Here is a 24208-nt window from a genome sequence, read left to right as displayed (position 1 = left end):
GATCTCTTCATTAGTATGACTCGTGCAGTCTAGCAGTTGCTCAACAAAGGAGGTAGTCAACTAATTTACTCCCTCCCTTTCTATCCCACACTAACCAAAGGAACAGAAGCTGCTGATTGAAGAGCTTAAATATCAGTTTTCTACACTGTCCACTCTTTTAAATATAGGATAAATTTTTTTTACTTGTCAGCTTTCTCAAACTCAAGACTATAAATCAAGGATTATCTTCTGGAAATTACTAAAATGAAGATCAATGCCATCTCCCAAGAGTTTTTTTTTCTTTTTTTTTTCTACCTAATAGTGAGTACTGTATACTAGATTGAAATTTTATTTGCCAGGAAAGGAAGTGAAGATATCGCTTAGCAACTCTTCATTTTCCTGTGTGTTAATCTTACGCAACAGATTAGTTGACTTGCATTATAAGAGTTACATACATTGGCATAAACTGGGAGAATATATTATTTGATCAACAAAGATACACTCGATAAAACCTCAACGGTAACAAGACTAAATGCACAGAAGGAATGACGTTAAACTTCCAATGCTAACAACAGAGAATTTCAAACACTTGCCTTTCCAACAACAAATAAAAGCCAAATATCCAGAGTTTCAAGTGTATGCACTGCTAGCTTGATTCACGATAGCTAACGCCAAAAGATTATTTTGAAAAGCACAATGCGAGGACAAAACTCTACAAAGTGCTAAATGCAAAGACATACAATTCTGAAGATCCAATGTCATCAAGATTAACGAGATGCCCCTACTTTTGCAAGGTCCTCAAGTGCCTTTGAGATTTGCTCCTCCGTCAAGCCCTCCAATCTGATGCCCCTTTCAACTCCCAGGTCTATTAGAATTTTATAGAAAGAATCCATGAATAGAAGGTCAAAAAGAGGTACAAATCACTTTAAAACAAGTTAGATATACTAGATTTGATGAACTTTGGCCCTAAGGAAAAGCTAAAATAAAACTTCATCAAATTGGTCCTCGGAAGAACCTACCAAATGAGTGCAATAGTATCACATACTAGAGACTAGAGACTAGAGAACATCCCAAACTGGAAAGAATGTCATACTAGTACCGACTGAGTGCTATTTATGGGAAAATAAAGTGCTACATACCAAGAAAAGCCAACCTCTTATGAAGTCTATTCACTATACTCAAATCACTAAATCCATAAGATAGTAAAGTCATAGAATATTCTTTACAGTCACATACAATTCCTTCATACTCATTCTTTTGAGTAACTATTCAATTTATGATTCAGATTTCTATCAATCCCTTACCTGATCAAATGTTAATAAAGCATTAACCAAAGTCTAGGTATAAGTTTCAATTAAGCTGGAATATACAGGAAGTTAATGCAATGTAACAACAACAATGAAAATGTCTTCTAAACTCAAGAAAGAGCAGCTAAATTCAACAACTAAATGCAAACGAAAGATTTTTTTTAAAAGAGACTAACAGAGAAGTTCAATATACAACAGAAGGTGCCTAAAAATACTAATCGTTCATCATATAACTCAACAACTCACTTCAATTGACTGCATTGAGAGCCAATTAGAAATTTTAAGAGATATAATCAATGAAAAAAAGACTGAAAAGGAAAATTACCATATCTGGCCCAAAGCTGAGGCTCGATGGAAGTGGCCTCACGAATCAAAATAGGTAATTTGGGGTTGTGAGTCTTGAGATCTCTGTAGTTCTTCTCAATGAAAGCCCTATTTAAAACATGAAACAATTTATTATTTGGGATTAATTTATCTATTAATCAATCACAATCGCAAAGTAACTTGGATATATTTATATATCACTATTCGAGCTCATTTCAATGCAGTAACCGAGAAAAAATTGAGAAATAGGGAAAAGAAGGAAGGAACCTAGTGGCAGCACTTTGAGGGGAGGATGGAGAAAAGAGGATGCGAAGCTCCTTCAGATTCCGAGACAGATTTGCTCTCCACGCCATTTTCCCACAATCTTCACCTTCCAACTATTCCCTTTGCCTTCACACAATTTCTTCTTTTAATTTTATAAATATATATATATATAAGGTAAGGGTACAAAGACGTTTTCACTGGTCACCTTTCTATGCTTCACAGGTTGTGATTTAGGCTTTAACGGCTGTACTCAAAATTTTGATTTAACGGGTTTATACCTAGCGTGGACCGGTTTTTTTCTGAATCTTTAGACTGGACTTTCATTGAGAATCAGTTAGTTGGGCCAAATATGGCCCTTTTCATTCGTTAACGAAATAAATGACTTTTTGGTCAGTCAAGTTTGCTTTCTTTCCCAATTAACCCTAAAAATAGCACGGACTAGTCAATTTTCGGATTGGTAATTCAAAAATAATCACCGTTTGCAAAGTTATTAAAAAATAGCCACTATTTTGCTGCAACACGGACCGGTCCAGCATAATATAATGGAGATTGGTGCACATGTGTATGTACTTCCAGTATATTATGCTGGAACTCCAATACGCGGAAAGTTCCAGCATAATATACTGGAGATTGGAGCACCTATATATGAACTTACAGCATATTATGCTGGACCGGTATATTATACTGGAACTCCAGTATACTATGCTGGAGTTCCAGTATAATATATATATGCTGGAACATGCTGGAATATTTTTCGAATTTTGAACAGTGTTTTCGTTCAGATTTATCTTTAAATGAAAATTGGCTAAATTTTGATTACTTTTGAAACTGTAGCTATTTTTCAATTACCACTTGTAAATTTGACTATTTTTGAATTTCTTCCCAATTAACCACACAAACAATAGTTTAGTGAATGAGGTTATTGAGAATATAACCTATCTAGAATGAATGATTACTATCGTATGATGAGAAAATTCGTAAAAACATAGTATAGAATACTGCCTATCATAAATCCCACCCATTTTTTCACTTTCTTGAATTAGTTACATTTGTTTATGTGGCAGGTCTACGAGTTGAAGAAAATCTATTAAGGAGTAGTTGGTTCTTGATTGAGAAAGTTGATACAATGGGAATGCTCTTTACTGTTGAAGACGATGAAGTTCGAGAAGAGGATTTTATCTATTGTAATGTGTGCAAAACCCGAATTGGAACCACCGATGATCACATTGAAAACGTACAGATTTCTCATCACTCTCTCTCTGTATCAGTTTTGTATTTTCGTTGTTGAAGTTCTGTGTTTTCCTTGCAGTTTTTCTTTATCAATTTTATTTGTACGCACCAAATGGTTCTGTGGGTTACATACATTTCTTGAAACTATACATTTTTAGGATAATCTTGAATTATTATTTTTGAATTGTACTTAATTTCAACAGCTGTTTATGTCATGAATTGTGATTAAACATGGAATTCAGTATTCTATAGCTGCTTCTGTTATATTTCTTGACCAAGGACAAAACAACTTATGTCGCTCACTTTTTTGCAGATTCAAAATGAAACAACAGGGGTCTTTAGTAAAGTGTAAGTCTCCTGATTTCATGCAATTTTTGAAACTTGGGATTTTGTCATTTGCCTAAACATGCAGGTTTAATGTACAAGTACTGGACGACCAGAAATATGTTGAACAAGATACTGGAAATACCGTAGCCGATATTTACTGTGTCAAATGTGGAATGTTGCTTGGGTTGAAACTTGTAAGATACTAATATTACCAATTTTCCTTTTCATGAACAAGGGGATTTGGAGTTCTCTTTTAACAGAATTTATTCATTTCTCCAGATTGCAGTCCCCCAACCGACCTTGTATATTAGAGAAGGAAGATTCTTGATGAAATTGTAAGTTTCATATGAATACGCAAAATGCAACTCTACCCCTAATGATTTGTAAGGTATTAATATAAATAAGTGTTTTTGTGTCAGGAACAAGCTTGTTTATTGGGGTGATGTTCCAATGTTTTTTGAAGAATACAATATTGAACATGACGGAGGCGCTAATAACCAAGTTGGCGGCGCTAATGAACAGGTTCCTAATAACCAAGTTGGCGGAGCTAATGAACAGGATCATAATCCAGCCATATGAACCAACTATTGATGAAAATGCAGAGATTGACAACCCACTGATCAAAATGTAGAACCAGCTTATTACAAATATACACATTTTCACTGAATGCACTCACTATAGTTCATATTCTTTCAAAACTTACTTCATTACTATATGATATATTTTTCTGGTTGTTTTGGGATGACAGTACATATTATTACTCCCGTTTTTGGTATAAAGCATTTGACGATTTTTTTACTGTATGTTTGAGCTCTTGTACTACCTTTCTTTGCATGCTGCTTACTTTATCTTTAATTTCTTGATGCAAGTCAACTTTCATGATTTTAAGCCTTTGACAAGAGACGATTGGTTAAAAGATACTGATTAAAGATGAGAGAGAATGAGACTGGGTAAATATCTTTTTGTTGTGTCTCAAGTTTGGGGCATCATGATTTTTTCGCTTAGGCAATCCAAAAGGTGCTTCAACAGTTGAATTTTTGAACTCGCCCTATATGACACCTCTAACATTCAACGGTAACATTTTTGAAATGTTATGGATTCGATTCCTCTCCATATCTTCAAACTTTAGTATGGATGAGTTACATTTGTCTTGGTTAAGTATAAGTACCTAAATCAAATTCATTTAATAAGTATCCTAAGTATAGTAAAATTAATTGTTTTTGAAAAAGCACAAGAATCATTTTCTTACCAATATTGGAGATCTAAAATCTACCCGTTAACTATGGTTAGGATGCTTCTTAGATTATTTTAATCTCGACTTTCAAAATTTTAATTTACAAATACCAATCATTCCAATAGGTAATTGAGAAAATGAAGTTAATCGTAAGGGAGAAGAGTTAGATCGAAATGAAACTGTATTTCTCATTACCAAAGAAAAAGGAAACATAATGGATTTATTCTTTATACAATTTTAAGTCTGTGCATATGGTGAAGGGGGCAAAGTAAAATGTCAATAACGTCATAAATGAAAAAGAGAATATAGTTTGGAGGGTAAATTGTACAATCTTCTTTAGGAAAAAAAGAGAATAAAGTTTATCCCTAGTAAAGGTAGAACATTTGTTCAATTGGGTTCGTAAAGCTATTTCAAAATTCCCTCCTCTTTGAGTTAACGGCCAACAATAGAACTCCTCTCAACTTGGATTAAAAAATCAAGAACTGATTTTTCTATATCAATTCAGTCTCAACATTGGAAAAGTAGGCGTCTACACTATTAAAGAGCCCACTGATTTTTTTTTAACTTTCTTGAACTCTCATTGTCCACCAGCTCTGTTCCTGTTACATTCTTTATCTGGTTCGAAGCTAGTCATTTTCTATTGATAAACTCAATATTTCAGCACTTTGATTCTTTTCCATATTGTACGTTGTTGAAGTAAATTTGTTCAGTAACAGGTCCACCAGCTGAATATAGCATAAAGAAGTTGCTTCTTGATACAATGGGAAGGATCTTTATTGTTGAATACGATGAATTTCCAGAAGAGGATTTCGTCCTCTGTAGGATATGCAAAACCTGAATTGGATTAGTTGAGGATCATATTGATAACGTACAATTTCTTACTCGCTCTGCTTCTTTCTTGCATATACGTATATATTCTCTCTTTGCTGACACGTTTTTCTTGCAATTTTTTGTATACGGTTCGTACGATTGATCGAGATGGGATCATAATGGACCAAAGGAAGACTTCGTAATATCGAGATGAGTTCCGAAGATGGTACGAACGAGCTTCAGATTTCAGGTATAAGTCAAACACTGAGTTCCAAGTCATTATTGAGCTCGGGTCCGAATCGAATTATGATGAGATATTATAGAATCGAGCTTAAGGGGCAAAGACCAACCGATACCGAGTCCGAGTCATTACCAGATCCCGAGTCGGCATCGAGCTCAAGTCCGCATCGAGCTCTGAAAATAATACTGACCAGCACCGAGTCCGATCAAGTTCGAGCTCACAGACAAGAGTTGTTGCAACCGCACTAAGTGAGAGAATCTCGGCGGGAATTAGGGAAAAACTGATTTATTATGGGTTCCCCACTATATATTTTTAATTATATCTAAAGTAAGATCCTCCACTATAAAGAGGATGACTACATTTCTATAAAAGACAGTTTTTTATCTTAGAGTGTAACAAAAATACCATACTCTCCTATATTGAAGGATTATTCCTTTTGGTTTCATAGATTGATTCATCTTGCTTAGTCCTTAAATCATCTTCTTTCCAACCTTGTGTATTTTTCATTCTTTACAATCCGTATTTGATAATCTCTATTTATCATTACGATTTGTGTTAAGTTATACCACATATCTTTAGAACTACATACAAATTTAACTCAATCCGTTTTTCGGGTAAACAGTTTGGCGCCCACCGTGGGGCCAATGATAACAGTGGTTATTTGGTACGAATTTGCTAAATGCACCCTCTTGCACTTGTTGTTGAAAGTATCTTTAATTTCGAATTAGCAACAATGAACTCTCAATTAATGGCCTAATCTATCGACAACGAAGCTGGCCTTCAAGGAGAAAATAACAACTTGACAACCAGGGCCGAAATGCCGCTAGTCGATACCGTTGGGGCCCGAGTCGAAGTACCCTTGGACGTTAATTCGCATATGGCTATTGAGAAAAACCAACGTCCTGAGCCTGAAAATAGCATTCATGGTGGTATTTGATCTGCACCTCGAGATACCCATAACGTTGAGGAAAACGGAATCAGCTTGCGTATGATTTTCGAAATATTGAAAGCTCAACAGGTAGCGATAGCTCAGTTGCAGAGTCAGACACTGGTACCGAGCAGATCAGAGCCCAGTCCACCCCGAGAAATCACCCACAGAACAGAGCCAACTTTAGTAAGGTCAAATGAGCAAGAATCGGGGACTAATCCCAAAATTATTAAGATGTTCGAAAAACTGACAAAACGAATAGAATCAGGAGAAAAGAGGATCGAAGAAAATAACAAAAAGATGGAAACATACAACTCCAGGGTTGATCAAATCCCGGGGGCACCCCCGATATTGAAGAGCTTAGATTCCAAAAAATTCGTACAAAGGCCTTTCCCCCCAAGCACGGCTTCCAAACCGATCCCAAAAAAATTCCGCATGCCCGAGATTCCTAAGTATAACGGAACTACCGACCCCAACGAACATGCCACCTCTTACACATGTTCCATAAAAGGGTACGACCTAGAGGACGATGAAATCGAATCCGTATTATTGAAGAAATTCGGTAAAACCTTGTCAAAGGGAGCAATGTTATGGTATCATAATTTACCATCTAATTCTATCGATTCTTTTGCTATGCTTGCAGATTCCTTCGTAAAAGCACACGCCGGGACCATAAAAGTCGAGACCAGGAAGTCGGACATGTTCAGAGTAAGACAAAAGGATAACGAGATGCTAAGGGAGTTCGTATCTCGCTTTCAAATAGAACGAATGGATCTGCCACCAGTCACAGACGATTGGGCTGTTCAGGCTTTCACTCAAGGTTTGAACGAATGAAGTTCGACGGCTTCACTGCGGTTGAAGCATAACCTGATCGAGTACCCAGCTATTACTTGGGCCGACGTGCATAATCGGTACCAATCAAAAATTAGAGTCGAAGATAATCAGTTGGGATCTGAACCCACTGCTCGGAGGGATATCAATCGAGAATAACGAATGGAAATCCTACAAGCTCGGTGTGAAAAACGGCTAAAACGATACTACTGCTAAGGTACGACAACCCCCCCCCCCTTCAATTATATTTTGAAACTAACCCTTGCAGGCGTTCGATTAATGAATTCGATCAGGAACAAAGATGGTTTATTCAACACGAAGCCTTAGGTCTGAAAGCACGCGTTGCACTCTTTTTTTCTTAGACCGGTTTTGTCCCGAATGAGTTTTTCGGCAAGGTTTTTTTTTAATGAGGCAACCATTGATCATGCTAACCATGAACAATTCAACAGTATCCGAGGCCTCCTTACAATCAGCCTCGAATACTGAGGGGCATACCATTGTCATTGAACATATCAACGATGATTATCAAGTACAGTGCAAAGGAAGTTACTACGTCATTTCATAGCAATAGGGTCTCGACAGGAAAAATTATAAGGGCCAAGTGATCAAACGAGCCATGCCCATGTAGTTGGCCCGAGCCCTGACACAAAACATGAACACATGTATAATGACTTACAAAGAAAAATTTCTCCTTTACCGATGTCTTAGAAAATTTTCTTTATTTCGAGATCTATTATGCAAACAAGCTTAGGGACCGACCATTATTACCAAATGAATCGGGGACTGCCAACCGAAAAATCAACGAGTTCAAACAACACTCACTCAACTATAAAGCCCAAGGGCTACACCGACTCGAGTTCAAGCAACCATTCCCACTCGGGGACTATCTACGAAGCCCACGGGCTACACTACTTCGAGTTCGAAGCACTCACTCGACCATTAAGCCTACATGCTACATTACTTTGAGTTCAAATCACTCACTCGACCATTAAGCCTACAGGCTACATTACTTCGAGTTCGAATCACTCACTCGATCATTAAGCCTACGGGCTACATTACTTTGAGTTCTAATCACTCACTCGACTACTAAGCCTACGGGCTACATTACTTCGAGTTCGAAGCACTCACTCGACCATTAAGCCTACAGGCTACATTACTTCGAGTTCGAATCACTCACTCGACAACTAAGCCTATGAGCTACTTTTATTTCGAGTTAGATCAAGCACTCACTCGACTACTAAGCCTACAGGCTACATTACTTCGAGTTCGAATCACTCACTCGACTACTAAGTCTACGAGATATATTACTTCGAGTTCGAAGCACTCACTCGACCATTAAGCCTACGGGCTACATTACTTCGAATTCGAATCACTCACTAGACTACTAAGTCTACGAGCTACTTTTGTTTCGAGTTCGAGCAAGCACTCACTCGACCATTAAGCCTACGGGCTACATTACTTCGAGTTCGAATTACTCACTCGACTACTAAGCCTACGGGCTACATTACTTCGAGTTCGAAGCACTCACTTGACCATTAAGCCTATGGGCTACATTACTTCAAGTTCGAATTACTCACTCGACTACTAAACCTACGGGCTACTTTTATTTCGAGTTCGAGCAAGCACTCACTTGACCATTAAGCCTACGGGCTACATTACTTCGAGTTCGAATCACTCACTCGACCATTAAGTCTACGGGCTACATTACTTCGAGTTCGAATCACTCACTCGACTACTAAGCCTACGGGCTACTTTTTATTTCGAATTCGAGCAAGCACTCACTCGAACATTAAGCCTACTAGCTACATTACTTTGAGTTCGAATCACTCACTCGAATACTAAGCCTACGAGCTACATTACTTCGAGTTCGAATCATTCACTCGACTACTAAGCCTACAGGATACTTTTTATTTCGAGTTCGAGCAAGCACTCACTCGACCATTAAGCCTACGGGCTACATTACTTCGAGTTCGAATCACTCACTCGAAAAGGCATTACTTCATTAAGCATAAGGCATGAATGAAGAAAATCTTCACATGGCAGAAAATAAAATAGAGACAAGTCGGAAAAGAAAAGATATTTATATATATATATATAAGATTGTTTACAACATCCGAAATGGAAACTAAGGGCTAAGTTTCTTGGTTATCTCCAGGGGCGGTCTCTTCTCCATCGGGCTCCTCCCCTCTCTCGGACCCGCTCTTGCTCTTATCCTTGTCGTCATCATCATCATCAGAAGCCAAGGCTTCATCATCGACTTCAAGCTCTTTACCCCTTTTTATCTCTTCGGAGAGATCAAAACCTTGATCATGGATCTCCTCGAGGGTCTCCCTCCGAGATCAACATTTAGCAAGTTCAACAACCCAATGTGCTCGAGTGTTAGCGGTATCGGCTGCCTCTCTTGCTTGTACCTGAGCAGCTTCAGCATCGGCCCGATAGACGGGCACAAATGCATTCACATTGGCTTTTGCCTTCTCGGCGTCAGATTTGGCCTTGACAAGTTCGGAGGCCAACCGAGCCTCGAGCTCCTCTATTCTTCTTGCCTGAACCGAGCTTTTCTCCTTCATACTTTGAAGCTAGTTTTCGGCCAATGACAAATGGGCTCGAGCAGCCTCTTTCTCTGCAGCAAAGCGGCCGATACCATCTTTCCACTTTAAGGACTCCGCTTTTATCACACCGACCTCCTCACAGAGTTTCCCGATCATCTCAATTTTCTGCTGCAGCTGTGAGATCGAAAAATTAGCCATCGTTCCGGTATCGAGCCTATAGGCTTTTAAAAGTATCGTTACATGCTCAGACAGATCGATCTGATCTTGGTAAGTCTTGGCCAACTCAGCTCGGAGGTCTTTGATTGCCTCTCCCCTTTGCCCTAAGAGGAGTTTAAGGGAGTTCTTCTCCTCCGTGACCTGTTGAAGGTTGGCCTCGTATCGACACAACTCGGTTCGAGACCGAGAACATGCTTCTCGATGAACTGTTGCGGCCTGCAAAGAAAGAAGAAACGAAGTTAGAAAAGAAAAACAAGCATAAAGGCATTACCAACGAACTAAATTAAGGCTTACCCGATTCAAAGCCTGCTGCACTCCGAGGAAAAGATCTGATGCATCACTAGTGTTGACAACATCCTCAACACCGGTAAACAAATCACAAAAAAGATTATCTCCCTCATGAGATCCACCTACCTCAAGGGCCCCTAAAGCTTGGGCTTCCCGAATCGCCCCTTCGGAAAAAGCAAGGAAAGTGGGCGAGTCTTCGATTACTACTGCCCCAAGTGAGTAACGGCCCCTTCAGACATATCCACCATCCGTTGACTTCGATGGGAGATATCCTCAATTCCTAACGGGTCATGAAATTTTCCCGAATCTTTCTCCGATATATCCTCAGTTCGAGGCGGAGCCTTGTAAACCACCATCGATCCAGCTGCCTGTGGGGCATCGATGATTTTCTTCATTCGGGCCACCAGTACGGGCCCATCGTCTTTTTCTTCTTCCTCATCTTCATCCCTCAAACTTCGAACTGATTCTAAGGTTAAAGGGATGGTATTCTTCTTCGACTTACGAGCCTTCGGTTTTGGATTTTCGGAAGTAGAAGCCCTTTTTCTCTTATTGTCCTTCGCCGGTTTAGAAACCGGGGCCGAAGTTTCCTCCTCGCCAGACAGGGGTCTGAAAACCACATCCTTGCCCAAACCTACACACAAGAAAATTGATTTGAGTATACGAAAAACAGTTCGAACTATCAATGATGCGAGAGAGGAGATTACCATGATTTTTGGCCTCCCATCGGCCCTTTGACAACTCGCGTCATAAGCGCTCGGCATACGTAGAAGTCGAAGCCAGGGCCCGTACCCAGTCTTTGAGGTCGGGAATCACACCGGGCATCCAAGGAACCGCTGCACCACAAAAGGGGATATCATTAAGAAAGGAAACGAAGAGTCAAAACAATGGGAGATAATAGCCGAGTTACATTTACGCTTCATGTTCCATTCTTCGGGAAATGGCATCTTCTAGGCCGGTATTAGGTCTGACATCTTCACTCGAACGAACCTTCCCATTATACCTGTTAATCGGGCCGGGCTGACCCGTTTACAACCCGGTTCAGCCCGGTACTGTAGTGTGGGGGGCGGGCTGGGACGGGTTAGGCGGGGAGCGGGTTTCAAACGAATAGTTTTTTGATATCGGTGCACCGGAACCCGCTAAGCCTGTTAACCCGTTAACGGGTTATTAACGGGCTACAGCCCAGTTCAGTCCGGTTTTTAACGTTTTTTTTTTTATTATTATTATTATTATTATTTTTATTTTTATTTTACCGTTGCCAACGGTCAAATTCAAATATGACCGTTGGCCAATGGCCTTTTTTTGTAGAAATGGCTATTTCGGCCTACCCCTTAAGAAAATAGCCCCCACACCTCTAGTATTTGATAAATTATAATTTTAACCTTTTAAAAACTATAAATAGCCCCCCTTCTTCATTTTTCCTCACAATTCACTCTCTTACTACTCTAATTCTCTCTTGATATTATTGATTATTGTTCTTAAATTCTCAATTACTTATTATTTCAAGTTTCATCAAATATTTAGTTTAGCCATTACAAAATTATTACTATAAAATATCAAGTATTCAAGTGAAGTGTGGTATCAACTATCAAGTATCGATCTATCAATTGAAGTTTGGTTTTTGATATCAAATTTAGTGCGGTATCCGGAATCCCGATACACTCGTTCTATATCTTTCTCTTCTTTGGTGTACATTTATTTTATTATTTACAATTATTAATTTAATTTACATAATGGATATATTTAGAGCAGCCAAAAAAGCGTACACTAGTAGATGTGGTAGTAAGAAAACTTTCAAAAGATCAAGAGGTGGTGCTTGTTCTTCTAGTAGCTTTACACATATTTCTGAAAGTTCACCTGAAAATTTAAATGTAGATTATGAGGGACTTCAAGAAAATTATGGTATAGATGATGATTTAGATGATATTCCATCACCTGATAATCTTGAAACACCACCAGCTACACCTGGTAATGCTAGTCAAACTCAAAATATTAGGGGTGGAAGTCGTGGTAATACAAGTAGGCCTCCCCTCCCTATTAAGAAGAATCGAAGATTAAGAAGTAAGTGTTAGAATTTTTTTGACAAACTAGAAGAAGATAAAAATTATGTAAGATGTAGAATTTGTAAGGATATTTATAAATATGAGACCGGTAAGGGAGGGGGAACGGGTCAACTTCGTAGGCAAATGGTAGATAACCACCCTCTTGATTGGGGAGTAGATGAGGAAGATGGGCAACAAAAACTTAACCCGGGTACTGGAGGATTAATGAGTAAATACGATATTAAGAAAGATCGGGAAGAATTAGCTAAAATGATTGTTTTAGGTTGTTTATCTTTTAGTTTTGCTGCTTCACCATATCTTGTTACTTATATTCAAAGAATTTATAACCCTTTGTTTAAAGGTATTCTTAGAAGTACTTGTAGAGCTGATATCTTTAGGCTTTTTTGGACAATATCAGATATATATATATACATTATTTGTTCACCAGTCTTTCTTGTAGAATTTCTCTTACTTCTAATATTGGACGTGTTGTAAATGGTAATGATTATTTGACTGTTATATGCCATTGGATAGATGGTAATTTTTGTATGCAAAAAATTATTATTGCTTTTAAATATAATGAAGATCAAGGTCATACTGGTGCATTTATAAGTAATACTATCCATGAAGTTGCTATATTTTATAATCTTGCAGAAAAAGTTTTGTGTGTGTCATTTGATAATGCTTCTAACAACAATGCCGCTATTACAATATTAAAATTGCATCTACACCCACCACTTCCTGAAATATTTCATGTTAGATGTGCATGTTATATTTATAATTTGATTATGAAGAGTGGCCTTGAATTATTTAGAGATGATATCACTTTAGTTAGAAGAGTTGTTGGTGTAATTCAAGGAAATAATAGAAGTGCTAGATTAAATGCATTTAAAGAAAAATGTGTATACTATGGACTAAAACCAAGACTCATGCCTGAAGAAATAGTTACTAGGTGAAATTATACTTATTTATTCTTAAAATATTGTTATAAATATAGAATGCCTATAATTGAAGTTACTAATTCTCATTGCACCGATCCTAGCCATTTGTTAACATCTAGAACTTGGGATGTCGTTGAAGATGTTGTAAAGTTTTACAAAAAGTTTATTTGGCTACACTTGAGTTTTCTGGAGCTTATTATCCTACTATTGCAAATGGTTTAGTTCATATTGCTGAAATTTCTCTTTTACTACATAATTTGAAGAAGAAAGAAGGATATACTTCTGTTGTTGAATTTATGCTAGATAAGTTTAAAAAATATTTCTACCCAATTTCCCCTATTTTCCTAATTGGTGCTATTTTAAACCTTTCTATCAAAATGGCCACTTGTCGCCAATTAATCACTGCTTTATATTTTTATATGGATATTGGACCAACTGAAACTCCTGATATTGACACTTGTATTTCTGATCTACACAAATATTTAGAAACATTATATAATTATTATGCTAACATTATTGATGCTTCTTCTGCTGTAGATGCAAATATTCCTTCAAGTTCAGTTTCAACATCTGGGACCAGTGCTTTGGATGATAATGATGGTGTTGAAGATTATTTGATTTGATCTACACTAGGGGAGCATCAACAAACCAGTAGCAGAAATATTGATGAACTTTAATTCTACTTGCAAAAGTCAGCAGAGCCCCGCACAAAGGAATTTCTACCACTGGGTTGGTGGAGGAGCAACTCAAATCAATTTCCTGTTCTTTCGGCCATGGCTCGAGACGTGCTAAATGTGCCGATTTCAACAGTCGCATCAGAGAGCGCATTTAGCCAAGCAAGGCAGCAACTAGGAGATACCCGTCATTCATTGGGTAGCAACGCTTTGGAAATTTTAGTGTGCTTCAGAGATTGGATAAAATCAGAACGACGAAATCAAGGGCGTGACGAGGTAGATGAAGCGGAAGACCAAGAAATTGGAGATATAATGATTTATGGTTCTGATTCAACCAATGCCGGAAACCAAAAACCCTATGTTGACATAGATGAACTTACAAAAATGATGCAAAACATGTGATGTACTATTTCTTGTTTTTATAATTGTTGTAAACTTTTAATTTGCAAGTTCAAAAATAACAAAATTAAAAAAGAACTTGCAACTTAATTTGAAGTATTATATATTATTCAATAAAAATATCAAATGAAAGTCTTCGGAGCTTGATCCTTACATATTGCCTATTGATCTTATTAAATAATTTTTTGTAGCCACTTACTTTCAAATTTCAATTTTAAAATTATAAAATTCAAATTTAAAATTTAAAATTTTAAACTTCAAAGTTTAATTCTAAGCCTTAAAAGTTTGCAAACACTTAAGTATCAATCACATTGAATAAGAAAAATAAAATTTACTTTAAAAAAAATTTCACGGCCCGCTAACAACCCGCTAAGCCCAAATTCGAACGGATAAAAAAAAATCCGAAAAAGTACAGCCCGCTAACAGCCCGCAACGTTAAACGGACATGCTGATTTTTTTTGTGTCCAGCCTGCCCGTTAAACACCCATACTTCTCATCCAAGCCCGATCCTTATCCTCATCTATGCTCGAGAACAGAACCTTAGTGGCCCGGCGCTGTAGTTTTTTTAACCCGCCTCAAAAGAGACAGGGGCAGTACAATCTAATGAGGTGGTGGAGGGTGAAAGACATTCCCTCGATTTTGCTCACAAAGAAACGGATCAGAATAACGATCCGCCAAAAAAAGGATGGATTTGGCCTAAAGTTATTTGGTATTTACGGCAAAAATCAATGATAACAGGGTCGAGGGGGCCTAACGTGAAAGGGTAAGTGTACACACTTAAAAATCTTTCCACATGAGTGGTAATATCCTCTTCGGGAGAAGGGACTACCACTTCTTTGTTTCCCCAGTTACAATTCTTTTTCACCTGTTTGAGATATCCCCCGGTTATCGAACACATATACCTCAATATCGGCTCACATCGGCCCGGAACCGAAGAGCCTTTTTCGACCTTAAAATCGGAGGTAAGAACACATGCCGCCGGAATGCGCTCCTCAGGCCGTGGATCCACCAGTGTTTTGTCGGCGGCACATTGGGAAGAAGAAGCTTTTTCTTTTTGGGGGACAGTTTTTGATGTTTTCACCATTTTTGGATTTAAAGAAGGTGACAAAGATATGGTGGTTTTGAAGAAGGATTTTGTAGAAAAGAATCGCAGATTTGCGAATGAACTCAGAAGATACGAAAAGGAATTTGAAAAATTTGGAAGATTAAAGATGTAAAAGTGATAAATGGTAAAAGGAAGGGCTATTTATAGATTGAAGCAATGGCAGTTCAATATCAGCGGTAGCCGACCACCGTCTGACACACATTAAAATGCTTTGGTAAGTTAAATCGACGGGACATCTATCACGTACATCATGGTCGGGCTCGATGCAAACGTCAGCACATATCCAATCGAGCCATTGAGAAATCATATCATTTCTCACCGCATCCATCCCGAGAAACGAGGGGACTATCTGTATACAGTCGAAATTGATTTCGGCCTTCGTACGATTGATCGAGATGGGATCATAATGGACCAAAGGAAGACTTTGTAATATCGAGATGAGTTCCGAAGATGGTACGAATGAGCTTCAGATTTCAGGTATAGGTCAAACACCGAGTTTGAAGTCATTATCGAGCTCGGGTCCGAATCGAATTATGATGAGATATTATAGAATCGAGCTTAAGGAGCAAAGGCCAACCGATACCGAGTCCGAGTCATTACTAGATCCCGAGTCGACATCGAGCTCAAGTCCGCATCGAGCTCTAAAAGCAATACTGACCAGCACCGAGTCCGATCAAGCTCGAGCTCACACACAAGAGCCGTTGCAACCGTACTAAGGGAGAGAATCTCGGCGGGAATTAGGGAAAAACTAATTTATCATGGGTTTCCCACTATGTATTTTTAATTATATCTAAAGTAGGATCCTCCACTATAAAGAGGATGGCTACATTTCTGTAAAAGGCAGTTTTTATCTTAAAGTGTACCAAAAATACCATACTCTCCTATATTGAAGGATTATTCTTTTTGGCTTCATAGATTGATTCATCTTGCTTAGTCCTTGAATCATCTTCTTTCCAACCTTGTGTATTTTTTATTCTTTACAATCCGTATTTGATAATCTCTATTTATCATTACGATTTGTGTTAAGTTATACCACATATCTTTAGAACTACGTACAAATTTAACTCAATCCATTTTTCGGGTAAACATTTTTATCATTTTCTTTGTGTACACACCAAATGCTTCTCGGACATTTTCTATGAAACTTTGGATAATCTTGAAATTATATATATTCTTTTGAACTGTTAACTGTTAAGCATACATTTTGTACTTGATAAGCTAGGTACCTTTTGATGAGGATATTTAATATTCGATTAATTTCAACAGCTATTTTTTTCATGAATTGTGATTAAGCATGGAATTCAATACTCTAGCAGAAAACAGCTTACTATGCTCACTTTTTTGCCATAAATACATTTTGCAGGTGGAAGAAGAGAGAACAGCGGTGTTTAATAAAGTGTAAGTCGCATGATTTCATGCAATAATTCTGAAAATTGGACATTAAATATGATTTCAGCAACATGGGATTTGTTATTTGCCTAACATTTTTCTGGGGTCATTCCTTTTATACAATTGCAGGTTTAATGTAGAAGTGGACACGGAGAAACACCATAAGCAAGTAAATGGCAAAACCGTAGCTTACAGCGTCAAATGTGGGATGTTACTAGGGGTGAAACATGTAAGATGGTGGCTTGAATTATTTCCTTGTATTTTTAGGAAATTCATAATCCCTATAGATTTAGGAAAACCCATTGTTCTAATAGATTTAGGAAAGAAAAACCTATAGTCCTTGTCAAATTGGGAAACCTTTCTCTTATAGGTTTGGGATCTATATATATATATATATATATATATATAGGGGTTGTAGTTGGGAATTCTATATATTGTAGTGTGCTTTTCTTCTTATTCATAGTGGAAAACTCTCTCTGCTTCTGCCCCGAGGATTAGGCTTAGCCGAACCTCGTTAAATCCTTGTGTTGATTTTTCTTCTTTATTTGCTTTGTGTGTGATTGTGTGCTAGTTAACCCACAATCTTCCGCAATAATTAGTATCAGAGCAAGGAAGCAAAACTGTTATGAGTGCGGGGAGCAACAAGAGAGATTGTCCTAAGCTGAAGGAGAAAAGAGGGAAGCAGAAAATAGATAATTTGACAAATATTGTTGACACTGGCAATAATTCTGATGATAGTGACTATGTAGAGGAAGTCTGTGTTGTGAGTTTTAGTCATGGGCAGAATTCTTGGGTTCTTGATTCTAGTGCTACTTTCCAATGTGTCCACACAAGAATTGGTTTGCAACTTACAAGCAAATGAGTGGGACTGTCTACATGGGAGATGATAATCCATTACCAGTAGAGGGGATTGGTAACATCAAATTGAGAATGTTCGATGGAATTATCAGAAACATTGAATGTTGGTATGTTTCTCGGATAAAGAGAAATTTGATTTCTCTTTCGACTTCGGATGATCAAGGGTATAAATTTCACTCCGAGAATGGAATACTTAAAGTGTGTAAAGGCTCCACGGTACTCATGAAGGGTAAATTGCATTCTAAATTGTATCATCTTCAGGCTAGTATAGTTGAAGGGGAAGCTGTTGTAGCTTCTGGGAAAAGTGATCTGAATCAGTCTCAGTTATGGCACTTGCGACTTGGTCATATGAGTGATAAGGGATTGTCATTGTTGAGTAAGCAGAATTTGCTGAATGGGTACAAAAATCAAGTTTTGAATTTTTGTGAGCATTATGTGTTTGGTAAACAAGGGTAAAGTTCAGCAAGAAGGCCGAGCACAAAACCAGAGACAAGTTAGATTATATACATTCAGACTTGTGGGGTCCAAACAGAGTTCCCTTCAAAAGTGGTGGCAGGTATTTTATGATTTTGATTGATGATTACTCAAGGATGGTGTGAGTGTATTTTATGAAAATAAAAGATGAGGCATTTCCGACATTTGTTAAATGGAAGACGATGGTTGAGAGGCAGGAGGAAAGAAAAGTTAAAGCGTCTTCGAACTGACAATGGGTTGAAATTTTGCATTTCTGAGTTCGATAATTTCTATAGCAGGGAGGGCATAGTGAGACACCGCAATTGTGTTGGAACACCATAATAAAATGGTATTGCAAAACATATGAACAGAACGCTTTGTGATAGGGCACAGAGCATGCTTACACACTCATGTGTTAGCAAATATTTTTTGGGCTGAAGCAATCAATACAGCTTGTTATTTGGTCAACAGATCTCCATCTATACCTATTGAGTTAAAAACTCCTTTTGAAGTATGATCCGATTCATCTGCTGATTATTCAAATTTAAGAATTTTTGATTGTCCTGCTTATGTTCATGCGAGGGATGCGAGGGATGGAAAACTTGAGTTAAGGGAGTATAAGATATCCAGTGCTAGTTTGAGTCCTAGTTATCCTCTGTCTATCTTGTATACTGATCCCTCGTTTGCTTTACTATCCAATTTATCTAGACATATGCAATGTACAGTATATCTAACTAGCAGACAAAACACTAGTCAGAAAGATATGATGCCTTCAACAACTTCCAGCCTCCAAAATGATAAGTAGGAGTTTACTACGTAGGAATATTTACACAAACAAAAGATCAGGAATACGTAGTTAAAAGATAAGGACATACTCTCTCCCTTTCAATTTATGTGAACCTATTTCCTTTTTAGTCTATGTCAAAAAGAATGACCTCTTTACTTATTTAAAAATAATTTACTTTTATACAAAAATTTATAGTCACACAAAATATATGTGCCTCATTTTACACCACAATTTTAAAAGTCTTCTCTCTTTTCTTAAACTCCGTACTCAATCAAATGGATTCACATAAATTAAAACGGAGGGAGTACAAGTTAAAACCTTCCGTAAAAGGTGATATCAGTCACACACAAAACAAAAGATTATCTACTACAACGGGTTAAAACACCAATAATGTGAAAATACTGTACACAGTCCATGTATTTAATTTAAATACAAATATGATTGATTACCTCCTTTCATTCCAAAATGTACTATTAGCTCCTGCAGCGCACCAACATTTTTGACATTAAATTTGTTGAGAAGGGCAATGCTAGAAATGGTGGATATAGGCTTAGCCACCAAATCATCCATCACAATGTTTTCACCACATCCTTCATAAAAACCACTGTAGCTGCCACAGCTCCCCTCATTCCCTGTGGAGCAACATATCTCAACTTATTTGACATACGGTTCCGACAATGTGGACAGACAGCATTATAATCCTCAGTAACATGCTATTTGGTGCAATTATAAGTAGAGCAGTCTCATCCGACGACGTTTATAATGTTGGAGATCATGGCTGAAGAATCTCTAAAGACAATAAGATGCTTGCGAACAAATACTATATATTACAAGACTGAAGGCAGCTAACAGAGTGAAAAGAAATCTCAAAATAGACAAAGTAAGATTTAGCAACGGATAACTGAACCTATAAACAAAAGGAAGCCGCTAAAAGGACAACTATAAACTGAAACATCCAATTTTATTATGTGTTGTAGCTCATTCTCTGCTTCACACAGCTCTTCTCCTGTGCTCATGAAAGCACTTGTGAGAACTGTTTTCGACTCGAAAGATGCCTTCAGCAACTTCAGCGCCTGCAAAATGATAGGAGTTTACTAAGTACAAAGAAAATTTCACCAAACAGAAGAGGACACAGGAAAAGAAGAAGAGATAATTAACTTAATTGATTACCTCTTCCATTCCTAAATTTACTACTTTCTCCTCTAGTACTCCAACATCCTTAACATTAAACTTGTTGAGAAGGGCAATGCTAGAAATGGCGGACATAGGCTTAACCACTAAGTCATCCATAACCATGTATGTCGCCATCTCCTTCACAAACCCCCCTGTAGCTGCGATAGCTTTCTTCACTACCCGTGGAGCAACATATGTTAACCTTCTTGTCATCGTACACCTCCCACAATCTGGACAGACAGCACTAGGGTCATCAGAAACTTTTGCGTGATGCAAAGAGTAGCTACATCCATAAAAATTCCTTTGAGCAACTGAAGAAATTCCAACTGGAGACTTGGGTTTTAGAAGAGCCCTTTGGGTACTCGGAACGTCATTAAGCAATAGAAAAGGAACTGAAGAGATATTCCCAACTGAAGATTTGGGTTATAAAAGGATATCCTTGCATTGGTTCGATTGGACATAGGTATCCTTCAGATTTTCTACGCTTTCGTAGAGGTTAGTCAAGGATCCACTCATTCCTTTCTCCTTAAGAAGCCTAGTTACAGTGCCCACAGGCAATGTGATCTCGGTCCTCTAGAAATAAATTTTATTTGGAATTATGGGAAAAGCAAATGCAAAAAATCTCATTTAAAGAATCAGTGCTAGAAAAGCATCTCATTTACTGACTAAAGTCGCGAAAAGAAATGCCCTTTTGCTACTTTGTTACTTATTGGAGGGTTTTTATGGGCCTCTCGAATTAATGTGAAAGAGGAAATCGACAGTCCTTTTCTGCCTCAGCAAATAGAACTTTGCGGGCCTTGGTGTCAATCAACAGCTTCAAGCTTAGTTTGGAATCTGAATTCGTCATTTTGGTTGGCTGATAACTGCTGCAAGTTTTGTTCTTGAGAAGTAGATTTACACCAAACCCCCCCAGCAAATCTCATGTGCTCTGGATGTTGAGGACCTACACTTTGTCAAAACACAAACACAGTGAAGAAAGAGAGCTAAAACAGAAGGAACAAGTTAAGCTCTGTATGAGATTTCCATAACTTTCTTTGAGTCCCTTTTCAATCCTTTTATATGGGAAAAATTACAGCTAGTGAGTAATTACAAATGCAGCAACTATATGATATATAATTGGAATCCAAATTGTGGTTACAAGAGGCAAGAGTTAGGATAGGTCCTAAAAAAAATGGAAAAATCAAGGAGTTTGCTATGAAATGCACAACATATCTGAAAATAGTCATATTTTAAAACGTGAAGAACTTGAGAGAGTACTACAATAAAGTTCCCATTGCTCACGCACACCAAAGAGAAAGAAAATCGTTTTCTTTGAGTCATTTGGTTGCAGTATGGAACCAAAATAACATTCTAAACTCTTATTACTATACAGATATACTCTGTCAAAACTACATTCTACATCCTTAACCCTTATAGGAGTAAAATACCTTCAAAGTTACATTTTATTACAGGTGACCACTCAACTTTTATTTTAATCAAGCAAAGTCCCGAAACTATTTTTTGTAACCAACAAAAAAAAAAAAAAAAGAGATCACTCAATTTTGCCTAACTATCATAGAAAGTCGCTAAAGTATTTTTCTTAACAAAAAAATCATCAAACTTTGCCCAAGTATCACAGAAAGTTAAGAAGTAATTTTGTAACCAAAAAGTCATTCAACTCTGCCTAAGTATCATATAAAATGTTTCTTTTGCTTCCTCCCAATGACTTTCGGTGATACTTAGGCAAAGTTGGGTGACTTTTGACTCCATTTGCATCAATTAGGTAAGTGATTTTTGTGATACTTCAGTAAAGCTGAGTGATAATTTTTTTCGTTAAAAATAAATAAATTGTGACTCTAATGCAAAATTGAGTGATAATGGAGTATTAAATTAACCCTTGCTTCTTCAGTGCTCATGAGATATGGAGCTTAGAATTGCTAGGATATATAGAACTACAATATATAATGCGATGATTACACAAAATGTTATAGATTACACAAGCATCAGGAGTCTAATTCAGGGCTAACGATCACGTGAATGGCCAATTTTTAATTCTACTGAGCCAACTTAACTTGTATTTCATAATATCCAAAATTCTGAACCTGAGAAGCTAGAATAAGGGTACTTGTAGAAACTTTAAAAATCAGTTTATGCCAATTCTACATCTGAAAACTTACCTGCAAGTAGAAGGTGAAATATTGGAGAGAGATCTTGATTCTTGAACAGGAAACCCTACGTTCCGATGAAAACGAATGAGAGAGAGAAGAGTCTACTCAGAAAGTAAAGAAGTTGTAGAACTGTACGAAGGATTATATACATTTTCTGCAATAAGAAACTGAATATACAGAAAAAATAAAATAATGAGTGGGCCTATGGGCCAGCCCACTAAGGTGGATCACCAACATTTGAAGAAGCATATGACTTGGGCAGGTCAGATTGAGAATCATGACCGCCAAGTGTAATACATCCCTTTGTTCAATATAAATAACATCACTTGTGGTTTATTTCAACAATGAAAGATTTTTTTTTACTATTTTAGCAGGTTAAGAAAATAAATAGATCCCACTAAATCAGGAATTTATTTTATTCCCTTCTTCCTTATTAAATATTTCTCTCTCATCTATATGGTAATGAAAATATAAAAAATTCAATTTTTTTGGAGTTTAATTTTTTTTAATTATTTGGACATTTAGATCTATAAGCATGTATGAAGTAATGTAACTTAAATTCAGTAAATATTTATAAAATGTACATTGTATAATCACATATTTTTTATTTAATAATTTTATATTCTATTACATTTGAGTATAACAGTTACAATTCATCACATCTTTCTAGAATAAATTTAAAGATTTATGTTATTCTTTTAGTATAAATTTGTCATAATAAATTTAAGAATCCTTTATGCCATGATTTTCTCTTCCTTTTCACTATTTTCTCTACCTTCCACAAAATTCAATCACTAAATAAAATGAAAGTCTTTAAACGCGAAGCATTCATGAGTCATTTTTATACTTTATATATAATAGTAATACTATATAATATTTAAACAACTACAATGTGCTCTAAATATATAACATCTATATAATAAATATGTGGTATATTTTATATTATAAAATTTAATATTTTGAATATATGTCGTATACATTTATCATATTGAGAAAAAGAATTATATACTATGTGTATCCAAATAAAATAATATTTTATACTAATAATATTTAATTTATACTTCATAATATACTTATTACATAAATATTAATGTATTATACAAATAATATAATATGTATAATATCTAAATATTATAAATATTACTTATTCATCCAAGCATGCATTATTATACAAGCATTCACATTTATCAATAAAATATAGCTATACCACCGAATAAAACGTTACCATAATTGAAATAGAGAGAAAATATCAATAAAATAATAATTAATGACAATTTCATTATTAGATGGTGTCACGACCCAAAATCCCACCACAGGCGTCGTGATGGCACCTACTCTCTAAGACTAGGTAAGCCGATTTCTATTACATTTTGAAGCCATTTTATTTTTTAAAATCTAACAACGGAAATAATTACAATACACAACCTCCCAAAACTGGTAGTACTGAGTCACGAACTCTAACTGAATACATGGAATGATCACCAGGACCGAATATACAATACTGTTTGATTACAAATTAACAGTACAATGAAATGAAAAGACTCCAAGGGACTGCGACGGCCAAGCAGCTCTACCTTGAATCCTTATGATCGCGCTTTAACTCTGCTCAAGTCCGATATTATCAATACCTGGCTCTGCACAAAAATGTGCAGAAGTGTAGAGTGAGCACACCACAGCGGTACCCAGTAAGTATCAAGACTAACCTCAATGGAGTA

At 36.8% G+C, this 24208-nt stretch overlaps 2 protein-coding genes and 1 long non-coding RNA gene across 3 annotated transcripts; 1 reads left to right on the top strand and 2 right to left on the bottom strand.

Moving 5' to 3' along the window:
• Positions 1 to 435: 435 nt before the first annotated feature.
• On the bottom strand, positions 436 to 2028 carry LOC104117935 (NADH dehydrogenase [ubiquinone] 1 alpha subcomplex subunit 2). Its single transcript, XM_009629086.4, has 3 exons — positions 1878 to 2028; positions 1612 to 1718; positions 436 to 844 (listed from the first exon to the last, which is right to left on the bottom strand). Exons 1-3 carry the CDS (start codon positions 1961 to 1963, stop codon positions 747 to 749), a joined length of 291 nt encoding a protein of 96 aa, XP_009627381.1. The 5' UTR covers positions 1964 to 2028; the 3' UTR covers positions 436 to 746.
• Positions 2029 to 3417: 1389 nt separating this feature from the next.
• On the top strand, positions 3418 to 3767 carry LOC138895019 (uncharacterized). The gene is made up of 3 exons (XR_011409219.1): positions 3418 to 3452; positions 3517 to 3625; positions 3711 to 3767. It is a non-coding gene; the product is annotated as an uncharacterized lncRNA (long non-coding RNA).
• Positions 3768 to 19540: 15773 nt separating this feature from the next.
• Positions 19541 to 22630, bottom strand: LOC104121491 (uncharacterized). Its single transcript, XM_018766674.3, has 3 exons — positions 22503 to 22630; positions 20344 to 21289; positions 19541 to 20246 (listed from the first exon to the last, which is right to left on the bottom strand). The coding sequence occupies exons 2-3, from the start codon at positions 20557 to 20559 to the stop codon at positions 20061 to 20063; spliced, it is 402 nt and encodes a 133-aa protein (XP_018622190.1). The 5' UTR covers positions 20560 to 21289; positions 22503 to 22630; the 3' UTR covers positions 19541 to 20060.
• Positions 22631 to 24208: the final 1578 nt, after the last annotated feature.

The sequence above is a fragment of the Nicotiana tomentosiformis genome, chromosome 6 (assembly GCF_000390325.3).
Source record: "Nicotiana tomentosiformis chromosome 6, ASM39032v3, whole genome shotgun sequence".
NCBI classification, from domain to species: Eukaryota; Viridiplantae; Streptophyta; class Magnoliopsida; order Solanales; family Solanaceae; genus Nicotiana; species Nicotiana tomentosiformis.
This window is presented reverse-complemented; position numbering and strand designations above follow the sequence as displayed.

Coding starts and splice junctions, on each gene's coding strand:
- LOC104117935 (XM_009629086.4), bottom strand. CDS start 1,963: ATGGCGTGGAGAGCAAATCTGTCTCGGAATCTGAAGGAGCTTCGCATC. Junction 1,719..1,877: donor CCTCAAAGTGCTGCCACTAG/GTTCCTTCCTTC, acceptor TGTTTTAAATAG/GGCTTTCATTGAGAAGAACT. Junction 845..1,611: donor TCAGCTTTGGGCCAGATATG/GTAATTTTCCTT, acceptor AAATTCTAATAG/ACCTGGGAGTTGAAAGGGGC.
- LOC104121491 (XM_018766674.3), bottom strand. CDS start 20,559: ATGACAAGAAGGTTAACATATGTTGCTCCACGGGTAGTGAAGAAAGCT. Junction 20,247..20,343: donor TAAATTTAGGAATGGAAGAG/GTAATCAATTAA, acceptor ATCATTTTGCAG/GCGCTGAAGTTGCTGAAGGC.